We start from the raw sequence: 14,593 nt of genomic DNA on the forward strand, positions 1-14,593 counted from the left end.
AAAGTTGGATTTGAAGTGTAATTTGCTACCTCTGTCATTTCTTGCTGCTTATTTTAGGCTACTAGCTTTCAGAACATACTCGTGATCATCAGGGTCCCCAGGTTTTCTCCCCCCTGCCCTTCTCTGTCAGGCAATGGCGTGGCAGTCAAACCCCGCACAAGGACGTAGTTTTGCTATTTTCTGGCACATCCCCATTTCCCAGAACAAAGTTATTTTCCATAACACATAAGGCCCATATTCTTCAGCCTTGTTGATGTTGCCAGACCTCAGTGGACCTTTTTCTTTTAAAGACTCTTTCCATATCCTATTGTATTGTCTGGACTATCTCCAAATCCAGTTTTTAATTTCCTATTGGCTAAATTATATTTTTTTTCTTTAGGCCTTGCACTCCTCTTCCGTTTAATCCTGGCTTCTCTCCTCTGCTGTGAGAGAGACCTTAATCTCTTTTGGGCCAGCCGCCATGCCATTTTAAAATTCCTTTGGGCAGCTATGCAGCTGGTTTAACATTGTTCAATCCCACTTCTTGGCTGGGATTTACTGTCTCCTGGTCAACTTCCGTTCCTTTCAGTAAGAAGTATGAGGGGTACATTTCCCCTGAAGCAGGAACCCTACATCCCTTCCAGTGTAAGGCCCCCCCACCACCACACTTTTTTGGCTTTATTTTCCTAAGATTCTGGCACCAAATATTTAACCAGTTGCAGTTGGTCAGGAAGCCCTGGGCTGAAATAGTGGGTCATTCCTTTTTATGAAGAAATTCAGAGAGCACTAGTGCTAGACATGGTCCTGGGATTTTCCATGACTGCAACACCCTTGGTGCTCAATGGGCCTTTCTTGCAAGAGTCTCCCAGAAATATAGCCTCTTCGGGACATACAGTACCTTGGGTATTTAGGTTTCAAGTATGCTACTACTTGATGTTCAAGCCTTGTTTAATGCCAATCATACTGACTGTAAGTCAGTAGGAGGTAAGTCGAAAAGTGGGTGTCCTGACTTACATCTTTGTAGTGAAAACACGCCCATATACTTGTTGGACTCATAGACATTTGTTTCTGCTCGTCCTCTTGCACTGGTCTTTTAGAACCATTGCTGCGGTTGGAGGCAAGACATTGGGATGGGTAGAGCCACAAACTTAGATTCAGAAGGTTGTTCCTTCACTGGGCTCTTTTCCTTTGCCAGCTCTGATGGGGTAACCTTGAGGCAAGTTACTTTGCCTCTCTAGCCCTCAGCTTTCTGGTTCTTAAAATGAAGGGGTTGAACTGGATAATCTTCAAAGTCCCCTCAAGTTGAGATGAACCCTATCATTCATATAAAAATGTTTTGATGACAGGAAGGCTTTTTCTTCTCAACCATGCAGCTGTGGAGATTTTCCTGTGAATGATCCATTACCAAAAATGGGACTCAGTTTCTGTCATCCACCTCACTAGAGTGTGCTGGCAGCGGCAGGAGGCTCATTAGCGAGATTTTGCTTCCAACAGGTAGTTATGTCCTACTCAGAATAAGGAAAAAGAAAATCAACAACACAAAGGTAGGACATGTTAAGAAAGAAAAAGAAGCTCTTTTTTCTTAGTTCAGAACAAGAAGCTGAAGGGTGTATCTGAGAGGAAGAAAACCAAATCATTTCATTGACAAAGTATATACAAATACTCCTTTCTCCTCATACCCATACTTTTTGGTATATAGTACAGAAAACCTAATGAAATTATTGGCATTTTATTAGGAATTTCATTGTTGAGGTCTTTGAACATAGTTGTAATTTTCTGACGAGTAAATAAGCCTTATCCCAAAACCCCAATCCCTTTTAGAAAATCACGCTTCTTTTCCATACTTTCACCTTAATTTATAGTTCACTTTACCTGAGTGAGAAGGCAACGCCAAGTATCTGGCCTTATACCTTTATTTGAGAGTTTGAGGAATGTGGTTGGAGTTCTGCTCTTAGATGTAAAGTCCCTGATAATAATTAGTAGGTTTTGAAAAACTTTGGTCTGTGGAGAAAATGTACCAAGTAAAAAGCATACAGGCAAGGAAAATAGATCTACCAAATGGGTCAAAAGCTAAGACCTTCAAAATGTGGGCCTGTGTAATCATTGATAGCATTGCTACTTTAAAAATGAGCCACTGGACCCTCGGCTCTTTGGGCAACTAATCTTTGATAAAGCAGGAAAAAACATCCAGTGGAAAAAAGACAGCTACATGCAAAAGAATGAAACTTGACCACTCTCTCACACCATACACAAAGATAAACTCCAAATGGATGAAAGACCTTGATGGGAGACAGGAATCCATCAAAATCCTAGAGGAGAACATAGGCAGCAACCTCTTTGACATCAGCCACAGCAACTTTTTTCATGACACATCTCCAAAGGCAAGAGAAACAAAAGAAAAAATGAACTTGTGGGACTTCATCAAGATACAAAGCTTCTGCACAGCCAAGGAAACAGTCAAAAAAACTAAGAGGCAGCCCACGGAATGGGAGAATATATTTGCAAATGATGCTACAGATAAAAGACTGATCCAAGATCTACAAAGAACTTCTCAAACTCAATACGCGAGAAACAAATAAACAAATCATAAAATGGGCAGAAGATATGAACAGACACTTTTCCAATGATGACATACAAATGGCTAACAGACACATGAAAAAATGTTCAAAATCATGAGCCATCAGGGAAATTCAAATCAAAACCACACTAAGATACCACCTTACATCAGTTAGAACGGCAAAAAATTGACAAGGCAAGAAACAACAATTGCTGGAGAGGATGTGGAGAAAGGGGATCCCTCCTACATTGTTGGTGGGAATGCAGGTTGGTACAGCCACTCTGGAAAACAGTATGGAGGTCCCTTAAAAAGTTAAAAATTGAGCGACCCTATGATCCAGCCGTTGCACTACTGGTTATTTACCCCAAAGATACAGACGTAGTGAAGAGAAGGGCCATATGCACCCCAATGTTCATAGCAGCATTGTCCACAATAGCTAAATCGTGGAATGAACCGAGATGACCTTCAACAGATGACTGGATTAAGAAGTTGTGGTCCGGGGCGCCTGGGTGGCACAGCGGTTAAGCGTCTGCCTTCGGCTCAGGGCGTGATCCTGGCGTTGTGGGATCGAGCCCTGCATCAGGCTCCTCTGCTATGAGCCTGCTTCTTCCTCTCCCACTCCCCCTGCTTGTGTTCCCTCTCTCGCTGGCTGTCTCTGTCTCTGTCAAATAAATAAATAAAATCTTAAAAAAAAAAAAAAGAAGTTGTGGTCCATATATACAATGGAATATTACTCAGCTATCAATAAGAACAGTTTCTCAACATTTGCTGCAACATGGACAGCACTGGAGGAGATAATGCTAAGTGAAATGAGTCAAGCAGAGAAAGACAATTTTATGATTTCTCTCATCTATGGAACATAAGAACTAGGAAGATCGGTAGGGGAAGAAAGGGATAAAGAAAGGGGGGATAATCAGAAGGGGGAAGGAAGCATGAGAGACTATGGACTCTGAGAAACAAACTGAGGGCTTCAGAGGGGAGGGGGGTGGGGGAATGGGATAGACTGGTGATGGGTAGTAAGGAGGGCACATATTGCATGGTGCACTGGGTGTTATACGCAACTAATGAATCATCGAACATTACATCAGAAACCAGGGATGTACTGTATGGTGACTAACATAAAGTAATAAAAAAACAGTTTAAAAAATGAGCCACTGGTGGTTCCAGTTATCCAGAATGATGCCCTATTTCGCTTTCTGATGGTTATATTAATCTTGTTATTAGAGAATTCATATCAGTGACCCACTATTCCTGGTCTGTGTAATTCTTCCTTTAATTTATGTCCATACCCATAATACATATATCTGCCTTGCTCTATAAAATATTAACAGCAAAAAACTTGCATGAGAAATCAGCAATCTTACACGAGCATAACTAATTCATCTGGGTTGCCAACTGAGAGATTTCTGGAAAGTCATTTCTTCGTCACTCATCTGGGAGACAGTATGGCTGGTGATAATGTCATGCATGGCTCTACCAGATGCCTAAGCAAAACTGGTTTTAGTAATCTAATAGAATGACCCCTTCATTAAACAAAGAAAAAGCCTGTCATATTAGCATCATTCAGAATGGAGTTTCATATTTAGAAATCACCTTCAACAAAACAAGGTGGCATTCACTTGTCCATTTAATGACACTTGTATCTTGGTAGGGCTTTTATTCTCACATAATAATAAATGTTCTTGCATTTAGTTTTATTTTTATAGAGTTGATCTTAATTATAGCAGGTCTCAGAACTTTATAGACAGGACTAACAGTGGAAAAATATCTCAGTACTCAGATCATCAAAGACAATTCTAATGAAATAATGTTGTTTTATACATGTCATTAGAGAAGTAAAAGGAATGTTGTCCCTTTGTTCAGCTGTTACCTTACCTCATTGTTGAAAACATGAAACTGCTGAGAGTTACAGTATATCATTTTCATGAAATATGAGTTGTTGAAGAGCTAGTCTCCAGCAGGCATTCCACGTTATTTTTTCCTATTCATTCAAATCCAAAATATTGCTCATCTAAACTTTCTGTGTTAATCACTGGTACATTAAGTCTGAGACTGCATGACGCCCAGTAATTCATAACCGTCTCAGGACTTGTTCACCTTAAGGTCAGTTTCTCAGTTCCTGAGCTGGTGGTCATTAACACGAAATCATCATCTTCTGTGACTTCACAGAATTAACGACAAGGAAAGCAAGAGATATTACTGTAAGAGTCTGGACTGAAAAGAAGCCAGATTTTCAGCACTGGTTTTTCTTCCTCCTTCTTTGCCGTCTCATTTTAGCAGGGAGCTAAGTTGCTGGTGAGATTCAGATGGAGGTTCTCCACCCCAAACAGTGGTCCTGAGGGGTACAGCAATGGCGCAAAATACTCTGGGAGGAGAGAGGAGGGACCCTGAAGTCTGACACTTGGGAGGTGTCCCTTGGGCTGACTCCTGATGGGCCAGGAGGAGTTTCTGAGTAAAGCAAATAATGGAGATACTTTCTAGTGGAGGGAGGGAGTGGAGGGTTCCAAGTCAGTGAGAAATCAAAGACCATAGGGTTTTCAAGAACTCTGGTATACTGAGACGGCTGGGACATAAACTGGGAAGGAAATGTTGGCTAAGAACTCTGGCTGAATGTTTAGCCAGGAGCCTGAGGAGGAAGGGTACTCTGTGCTCTGCCAAGGAGAGTGGTTGGTGTCCTCCAGCCAAGAAGAGATACTGATTTTTCTGTACAAGGGAGTGTCACTGACAGGTTTGCAGTTGGTGGAGAATGGATTAGAGGGAGGGAGGCAAGACTGGGGATAAGGAGTGTGAGGAGCATGAGGAAGACAGATAAGAGGGTATGATAGGGGAGGGACAGGACAGAGAAGAGAGGGAAGCATGCCCTCAGATTTCTAGCTACAGTGACTGGTTGGAGTCTCTGATGAAGAGAATATAGGAGAAATGGAGGTGAGGTGAGGAGGAGGGTGATAGTAAGTTCATTTATTATGAGCCCGTCCCATAGTATCAGATAAATGGTTTTAAAGGCCAGAGGTCAACCTTTGAGAAAGACTGGGATATCATCAGTATGTAATTGGTAATTTGAAGCATTTCTGAGTTTCTTTCCAGCCTTTAAATCTTGTGGCTCAGTGAATAATCTCTTAGACAAATACCCATTTCCATAAGTCTAAAATTAGTAGTGGCCTGTGTTAAGTGATTTGACGATCCTATGTAGTTACTGCTCTCATGGTTGTGATCAGTAAATAAATTGTAGCCTTATGCTGACATTGGAAATCCATCAGAACAGATTTACTGCATGTCATCTTTGTGTTCGATGTTGCAGGGGACAGTTTTTCTGATGTGAAATAATGTCATTGAGTTTTTGGTTCAAGTTGAGGTAGGAGAGGCAAAAAAGGACAGAAATAAGAGAGATTTGTCAGTAAGCTCAGGAAGTGTGGTTTAGGAAGAATACAGTGAATTTGGTTTCATGCTTGATAAGTTTGAGATTAGAGCAGAAGATGAAATGGAAATGATTAAGAATAAGAAGGATCCTGGCTGGACATGAAGCTTTGGGGTTCATTCCGAGGACTGTGGTAATTGAAGTCGAGATTGTCTGGAAAGGGTGGGACAGGGCAGCACTGAGGAAGCAGCAGGTCCCAGGGAGGCCCGAGCCCTGGCAGAGCCCATCTTCAGGCTGCAAAAGGATGAGGGCCGGCCAACATGGTTTAAAGTTGAACAAGAATAATACTCTGTCGTGGGATGTGGAAAGAGAGAGTTCAAGGAGGGAGTTGGCCCGCCTTGGAGGTCAAGGATGATGGTGGCTGACTGGAAAATGATCATCAAATTTACAAACAGGTCAGCCATTGGTGGCCTTTCTCAGAGGAGCTTCATGGAATAAAGAGTGAGAAAGTGAGTTTGTAGTCAAGAAGGAACAGGGGAAGGAATAATGCTAATACTAATGGTTGGTCCATATTGTAGGCTTCCCATGTCACATGCCAGGCAATGTTCAAGTACTTTATACATGTGATTTTGTTGAGTCCTCACAGTAGTTTTAGGAACATACCAATGTTACTAGTATAGTATGGTTACTAGTATTTTTTTTCACTGATGAGGTACGTGGGGGAACAAAGGCAATGCCTGTAGATAGTTCTTCTGAGACATTTTGCAACAGTAGAATGGATGGAAAAGCACAGTAGGTGACATAGTGAAGTGAATGCTTTTCCAAGAGATTTTAGCATGTTTGAAGTCAGTGAAGGGAAGAGTAACTGAGGAAGCTAGAGAAGGATGAGCAGGTAGGACTCGAGGGAGGAGAGACTGGGAGGGAAAAAGCCCGGCCTTGAAAAGGGGCAGTTTTGTTTGAGTGGAGAAAAGTAAGAAAAGGGTGTAGTCACTCATAGTTTACAATTCAGAAGTGCAACAGTCTCTGAACTTACGCTTGATTATGTTGGAAAATTAGGAAGGGAATTGAGACAGCTACCAAATCATCAGTGTGTTCTTTTTCTTCTGGAAAGATTCCTGACTCGACATCAAAAAATTTAGAAGGAGCAGGGCTGCCTGTCTGGCTCAAGAGCGTGTGACTCTTGATCCTTGGGGTCGTGAGTTTGACCCCCATGTTGGGTGTAGGGATTGCTTAAATAAATAAAACTTTTAAAAAAATTGAGGAAGAGGAAAGTTCCGTTTTATTAACTCCTCCAAACTAAATTCTGTCAAGGGCTACTTAACTTGCCATTTTTTGAAAATAATTTGTTATCTTCCCATGTATTTGGATGCAGTAATTGCATTTTCTTAATTGTTTCTCCAAAAACCTGTATTTGGGGAGCATGTAATCCAGAGGCAATGAGGACAGAATCTGACAGATGAAAGCGTGCAGTGTGGCAGGAGACCAGCAAAAGGGGAAGGGGAACAAAAAGGCGAAGTCACTTAGTCACTGTAAGGATAAAGAAGTATATCTAAAAGTCTGCTTGTAACTTCATAATCGAGACATCACTTTTATGAGAACATTTTTATTGGGAAAAAAAGGCATAGGACCACTATCATCAAGTTTATAGAGAACACAATGAATTTACCAGGCGGCCACTGGCTAACCAGTGGGAGCAGCACTGACATTTAGGACCTTGAGTGGCTATAACTTGGTGACAGGAAGTCTTCTCTTGTGAATAAGTCAGACTGGCTGGGTATGCTGCTGAACTCATCAGATTCTCTGTCTCCTCCCTCCTCCTCCTCCTCCTCCACCTCCCCCCTCTCCTACTGTCCTCTCCCCCGGGAATGCTGTTGAGATTTGCCCAAGGTTATCTATAGGGTTGAGTGAGCCACCTTTGCAGAAAGAACTGTGAGCATTGACCATGATCCAGAAAGGTGAAAATACTTCCATGGGTTTCCCCAGTAGGAGAAGATACTCTCCTTGGAAATAAAGGGTTGGAAGCAGGCAGAAAACACTGACTGTGGCGATTACAGCAGCTCTTTCTGTTCGAAAACATTTCCTGAGGAAAAGTAAATGTTTTCTCACAGTGCCCAGCGTTTGTCTATGAAGGCATTTTCATCAAAACATTTTATTTATATGTAAAATGTTTTAGAAGTTCATTCTGTGTAAACATGATCATCTCATGCTAATCAAGGTGTGTTGAGCACCTCTGTCTATCCATTAATATCTGGTGTTTGTCAGTCTGTGTTTTGTGTCTGATGTTAAATGTCTTTTTTGCAGATATTGATGAATGTGTAAACAACACTGTTTGTGACAGTCACGGGTTTTGTGACAATACGGCTGGCTCCTTCCGCTGCCTCTGTTATCAGGGCTTTCAGGCCCCACAGGATGGGCAAGGGTGTGTGGGTGAGTGTTTAGATTTCTTTCCACAGCATGTTTCACGTCCTCCCTATTGAAATGCAATCAGAGTTATCAAGAGCAGGAGAGATTGTAAGCAAGGTAATTTGGATAGAATTTCATCCTCATTCAATTTTTGGCACACAGTTTGGGGATATGCAGAAAGATGGCTTCTGAGATTATTCAGGACATTAAGAAATAGAGAAGAAGAACGTTGAATTTCATGTATATTAAAAAAGAACATCTGTTTAAACTCTGAGCTGTGGATACGGAGCCGTTCTGCAGCGTTCCTCTTGCACAGGAAATAGTCTGGTGTGTGGTGTGGCTTGTCTGTCTTCAAGATGTACCTCCTTAGGCAGTGCATTTAAGGAAAAGTGTTGGCAGGAGTTTCATTTTCCAGGAATGACACCCGTAAAATGATGCTTTGGATTGTGCAACTATATTTCTTCAGTCTGTCTGGGATTGACGGAGCTGGAAGGCATCTTGAATATCATCAGATGTCCTAGAACAGGGCCCAACGCATGCTCCTATAGACAACACATTTTATATTTCATTTTCTGATCAGCTGTGATTTCTTTAAATTAAATGCATTATGAAACATTTGCAATGAGAGTCATGAACTGGGAAAGAAGAAAGGTTATTAAATTCACAACATCCCAGATAACGAGGTTTTTTTGTTTACTCTTACTCTGTTCATTTCATAGCAGACACCGTCTCAGGGGGAGTCCGTAACTTCTGAGTTTGAACATTTGCAATTCAAAGCATTAATTCATTTCCCGTCCAGATGAAACAGGGAAAGCAAAATCGATTTGGGGGTTTAGTGATGAAATCCCCCCCCCCTTGAATAGTCACCACTTCTATACTAACATATATACTAACATATATACCAACTATAACATGTCATAGTTGCTGGTTCCAATTCCTGCTTTAGTCTCCTTTGCACTAAAATGCAGGCAATAAAAATTATCTAAATATTTTGATTAAACAGGTCATGTGACCTGGTCCCCTCTTCTCAGCCTCAGCACCTCCTTCACCTTGTACGCTCCAGGGACATAAAATTGCTTGTGGCTGCTCACAGAGCTGTGCAGTGATTTGGCTGTTGGTTGCTCCTTCTGCTGGAAGTATCTTCGCAGTCTCCCCTTGCCTGAGTAGGGATGCATCCCACTGCCTCCTGAGGACTGCCCCCGTGCTCCCAGGTGCTATCCCTGCTCCATCTTTCTCTCTCCAGCTCGGTGCTGACCCCTCCTCCTGCTTCCAGAATACCTTCAGTGGATTCAGTTATAGTACTTACAAACTTGGGGGTGTAGACGGCCTGCAGCTGCCTTCTCCGAGGCCTCAAGAGCCTGTGGTTGAGAACTTTGTCTCTCTGCCCTGGCTGGGACTCACGGTTTGCCTCTTGTAGGTGCACAGCAGATTTTAACTGTTACCTGTTGAGCTATCAGGTGTCCCGCCTGACTCCATATCAGCTCCTGAGCCCCTGATTGAGGTTCACTTCTAACCAGTCAGATGAGCACATCAGACCCATCTTGATACTCTGTTTCAGCCCACAAAACACCACCCTTAGAGGAAGGATATTTGTTATCATTTTACCAAACTCAACAGGTGTCCTTTCATCTGTTTATTCACTCTTTCAAAAATTTAAACTGAGCGCCTGCTATATGCACTTCATGCTGGGCATTCTGTAGAAATAAAGAGTTGAATCAGGCCTGAGACCAAACTTTGGCCACGCTGTTTCCTCTACCTGGACCCTGCCTGCACCTGCCCCCCCCAACCCCCTGCCAGCCCCCTGCCACCTCTGCTTCTTGTCACCTACTCATCCTTCAGGTGGAACTTGGCTCCAATATCATTTCCCTAACCCACCCCTTCCCTGAAGGTCCACTGTTCCATGCTTTCCTTGCACTTTTCATTCTTAGCACTTATGGCCTGTGAGGTCATCTGGCTGTTTTCCCTGGCTCGACGATAAGCTCTGTGAAGGCAGGAGTTGGGCCCACCTGCATCATCATTGTTTCCCCAGTGCCTGGCCCGCAGAAGTGAACTAGAAAGTACTTTTTGATTGAGTACATTCATTCTCATAGGAGAGATACCAAGAGTCATGTAAATAATACAAGTTAGAAAGTAGAAAGTTCCCTTTGAGATTTACCAAATTGATAAATGTGAACTGGCAAATTTCTAAAGTCAGTTTTTCTGGTCTAAATTATGACTGTCTGGGTTGATTAAATATGCCAACTCTCTGCTTTCCTTCATGTTATAATACCTTTTCATAAGCAAAACCCAGCTCATTAAGTTTATATCTGTTTATATACAAAGTGAAACGGAAAACTGAGGTAATTATCCAAATAAGTTAAGATACATAAACTTTTTGTCCGATTAACTGGGGATAGCAGGTGAAAATAAGATTTTTTTCCCCTGAATGATTTGGATAATTGCTCAAATATTTAACTTTGTATAAACCATATCAGAGTGTGCTCATAAGAGCTGATGTTTGTACATGTTTAATGCATAAAATACATGAGCATTTCAGATGTAAAGTCAAGTACTTTGCTGAACTGAGCATTCCTTAATAAAATTTCTTTGGACGAGACCCATGTATTGGGCAAGGTCAAACATTAGAATTAGCCCTTTTTAGGGCTATGTGCTTGCATAATATTGAATAAAATGTACTCATTAGTAGATTTCTGGGCTTTGTTTTAATTAAGTATAAAGTACAGATGAAAAACACTTAGCAAAATAGAAATGACACTGTGAAACGCCCACAGAATTTTTAAAGGCTCAGCCAGTGATAAGTTACTGGAATAGTTTGTTTCATGTGAATGATTAATGTAACCTGGTGAGTATTTACAGGGGTCTTTCCTTCATTTCCCAAAGGTATACACAGCCTCACTTCTGGTTGTTAAAGTATGGACGTTTTGGCTACTAAACTGTGTTTTCAGGTATATGGATAGTTTGAAAACAATTTTGTAATGAATGTAAGAAAGGTTATTGTTTCTGAAGTGCCAGGTTTTGCTAATTTTCCTTGAATGCAAAAGTGAGAGTGGACTGTCACGTGTTTTAAGGCCTCATTATGTCAAAAAGTCAAGGAAGAGAGAATTAAATGGTCAGGGTGTACACACGCTGCTTGCAGTACCATCCCAGGGCCCTCCCTAAAGTGGAATTGGAATGTGGAAACTTAAGTTTGTGTTTTCATGGTCCTTTTACACAAACAGAACTGTGCAGCCCAGCCTTGAGGAGGCCCTTCCCCAGAAAGTAGTAGAAGGGTTTGAGTGCTCACTGGGGACCATTTGTGACCAGCAGACACCACTAGCCCTGGTACAGCTGGTGAAACAGCTGTCAGGAGGGAGGCACGCATCTGACTTCATCTGTGTTCCCTTTTGCAGATGTGAACGAGTGTGAGCTGCTCAGTGGGGTGTGTGGTGAAGCCTTCTGTGAGAACGTGGAAGGATCATTCCTCTGTGTGTGTGCTGACGAAAACCAGGAGTACAGCCCCATGACCGGGCAGTGCCGCTCCCGGGCCTCGGGAGGTAAGTCACTGGGGCTCCTCTTGGGGACTTGTACCTGCACAGGTTCGAGCCACACACTCTGGGAGTGAGGTAAGGGATAATCAAGTGTCCTGGCACACTGCTGTCTCTGGAAGCTTCCATGCTCTTTCTGAGCCTGCCTTATCAGTGAATTAGGATGTGGTCAGTGATGACTCTTTGAGCTAGATGGCCTCCGTCGTGCTTTCCAACCCAGAGACGCCATGTGTAGGGTAAAGGATCCAAAATGATGAGAACATTCGCTGGGAATTGCTTACAACTCAGAGAGCCCTCAGCTCAGGGTTTAATATGGCATCATCTCATTAGGTTGCATAATCTTTCTTTCTTGGCCCTTGGAGAAACGTATCTTGACACTTCTCTAAATTAAAAGCAACATATAGGCCTCTCAGGATCTACAAAGACTTCCACTTGGAAGAGTTAAGGTGTTTTTTCAGAAATTGGCCCAGAGAGTGGCTGTGTTTGCATTCGTTTAAAATTTGATTTAGTCTGTGTCGTCATGGCACGAATTGAAATGGAGAGCTGATGGTTTTCCAGATAAATTAATCAACTTCCAGATCACTCTTTTAGTTTGTGCCACGTAGCTATAGCTTGGTTGTATTTTAAGGAAAGCAAAAGACCAAATGGTCATTTGAGAGCCAAATAAAATGAAACATTGGCCATTTGACTTTCTTGCTCAATCTCGGTGATTGTATCCATGCTTCTAAGAGAGCTCTCACTACTTCTCAACAGGGTGCACTTATTCTGTGTGAAATAACCATCTTTGCAAGTAATAGGGAATAAAATGTAAAAATATTTTCCCCTACACATATTCTTCTTGATTATTAAATATAGAAAGGAGAAGGGTGCTGAATTACACAAGACGGTAATTCAGAAACACTGTCTGTGAAGGGGACGAGATGAAGTGTTTTTGGAGGGAGGTGTTGCTCTGCCTTCCAGTGAACACCACTGTGACACATGAGCCAAAGAGAAAAGACTTTTCATCTCACTTGTTCCTGTAATAGCAAAAACAAGCACACAATCAAAAACCTGGCTGGCCCATAAAAGGATTGGTTAAGTAACTATCTTTTTCTTATTTGTCTTTGGTTCTGTCAAGGAGCACCTCACCCAACAGTATTATTTTGACTGAAGTCACTCACAGATCATAATATCGTACAGTCACTAATGATTCATATGAAGTTTAGGTAGTCAAATATGTGTGGTACAATGTTGAGTGACAAAGCAAGCTCTTCAAACGATTACAGTCTGTGGTGGGAAGGAAGAAGAGAAGACATGTGAAAAGATAATTGTTGGAATTAATGGAAATGTAAGCTTTTTCCTTTGTTTTCCAAATTCTTCTAATACTTTGAATTGGAATGACCATGGTGGTCTGCTCTTTTCCAGCTGTGTGGCATATCATTCACCTTTTATGAGTTTTATTTTCTCACTTATAAAATAGAAAGGTTATATTTACCTCACAGAATTATATGAATTTTTTAAAAATCCTATATGTCAAAGTTAATGGCAGAGTACTATAGGAAGTAAGCTACAATCCAAACACTGAAGTGATACCTATTTCCCATCTTTTTAGAATCTGTTCTGAAATGGTGGACCTTTTAACTATTTTTTTTTAGATAGTTTTTTTTTTTTTTTTTGGAAGAATGTTTTAGCAACATAGAAGAATGGTTCATTCACTTCACATAGATTTGAATGAGGTACATGTCTGAGATCCTAAACTTGCTCATTTCTTTTTTAGAGATTAATGGTACCTTAATAGGATCGTGAGACCATCTGAACCATTTGGGGGAGCTGGAGTAATTCATTATCAACTGCTTCTTAAAACTTTACAGTGATTCATTTTGTAAGCCTTGTTCCTCATCTCCTATTTTTAAGTTTTTCTGTAACAAAGTCCCTCACACTTGCTTTGCTTTTTTCCTCCCTTAGTGTTGTTGCTCTCTCAGTGACTGACTAACTCTTTCTGGAAAGTTCTCCCAGTCAGAGTTCACTAAGTACTCCCCTGTGTTTTTTAAAAAACTTCATTTTGAACACTCAGCTTCATAAATCTTGTCTGCCAATGGATCCATAGTTTCTTTTCCTCTGAACTTTATATCTAATCTTTCCATTTATGGTTTCTTACACATTTCCCCCCATAGTTCTCTGGCTTTTGCTAACTATTGTACATACCCAGTTGTTTTTATTGGTCCGTGTCAGTATAATCTGACTAATTTATATAGTTCCTGGCAACTCTGACTATTCTACCTCAATTTGCATAGTTCTTGGCAAACTTTAACTGATGATATGCAGTCTTAAGATTGTCTATGATGACATCTTCATCTGAGCAATTCTCTGTCAGGGTCCTGAGAGACAGGCCAGCTATCACTGCGGGAGGAGATTTCTCCCCCTGACTTCATCAGAGCCAGTAATTGATCTGCTATTTAAAAAGGTGATTGAAGCTGGAAATCCTAAAAAAGATAGTATCCTTTTTAAATATTTAAATTTTAACTTAAAGCATGTAAAGGAACACTCATTTGCCAATCTTCTTAGAATAGAAGTCCACTCTTAGAGTCCTGCATGTCTTGTCCTGCATAAACTCTATGATGCATGATCAACACCACCCACTTTAAAGGGAGTAAGAATTTAAAGGCCTTTGCGAAGTAAATGAGTGTAAAATCCCTCTAGATTTTTATAGTTTTTCTCAATTTTTTTTACAGTTGTCTTATCCACACCTAATTTGATAGCTTTGTTTTTACTGAATCAACTTTAGTCTTTCCAAAC

General features: G+C 41.2%; 1 protein-coding gene across 4 annotated transcripts in view; it reads left to right on the forward strand.

Moving 5' to 3' along the window:
• The window catches only part of LTBP1 (latent transforming growth factor beta binding protein 1), a 228,609-nt gene that overhangs the window by 173,810 nt on the left and 40,206 nt on the right, over positions 1 to 14,593 (forward strand). For 2 of the 4 annotated variants that reach the window (XM_008700245.2, XM_008700247.2), the window contains exons 21-22: positions 8,193 to 8,318; positions 11,684 to 11,827. In XM_008700245.2, coding sequence (XP_008698467.2) covers positions 8,193 to 8,318; positions 11,684 to 11,827 — 270 coding nt within the window. The remainder of the gene's footprint in view (positions 1 to 8,192; positions 8,319 to 11,683; positions 11,828 to 14,593) is intronic. The other 2 variants (XM_008700246.2, XM_008700248.2) reach the window with 1 other exon arrangement.

Source organism: Ursus maritimus, unplaced genomic scaffold, assembly GCF_017311325.1.
Source record: "Ursus maritimus isolate PB19 unplaced genomic scaffold, ASM1731132v1 scaffold_6, whole genome shotgun sequence".
NCBI lineage: Eukaryota > Metazoa > Chordata > Mammalia > Carnivora > Ursidae > Ursus > Ursus maritimus.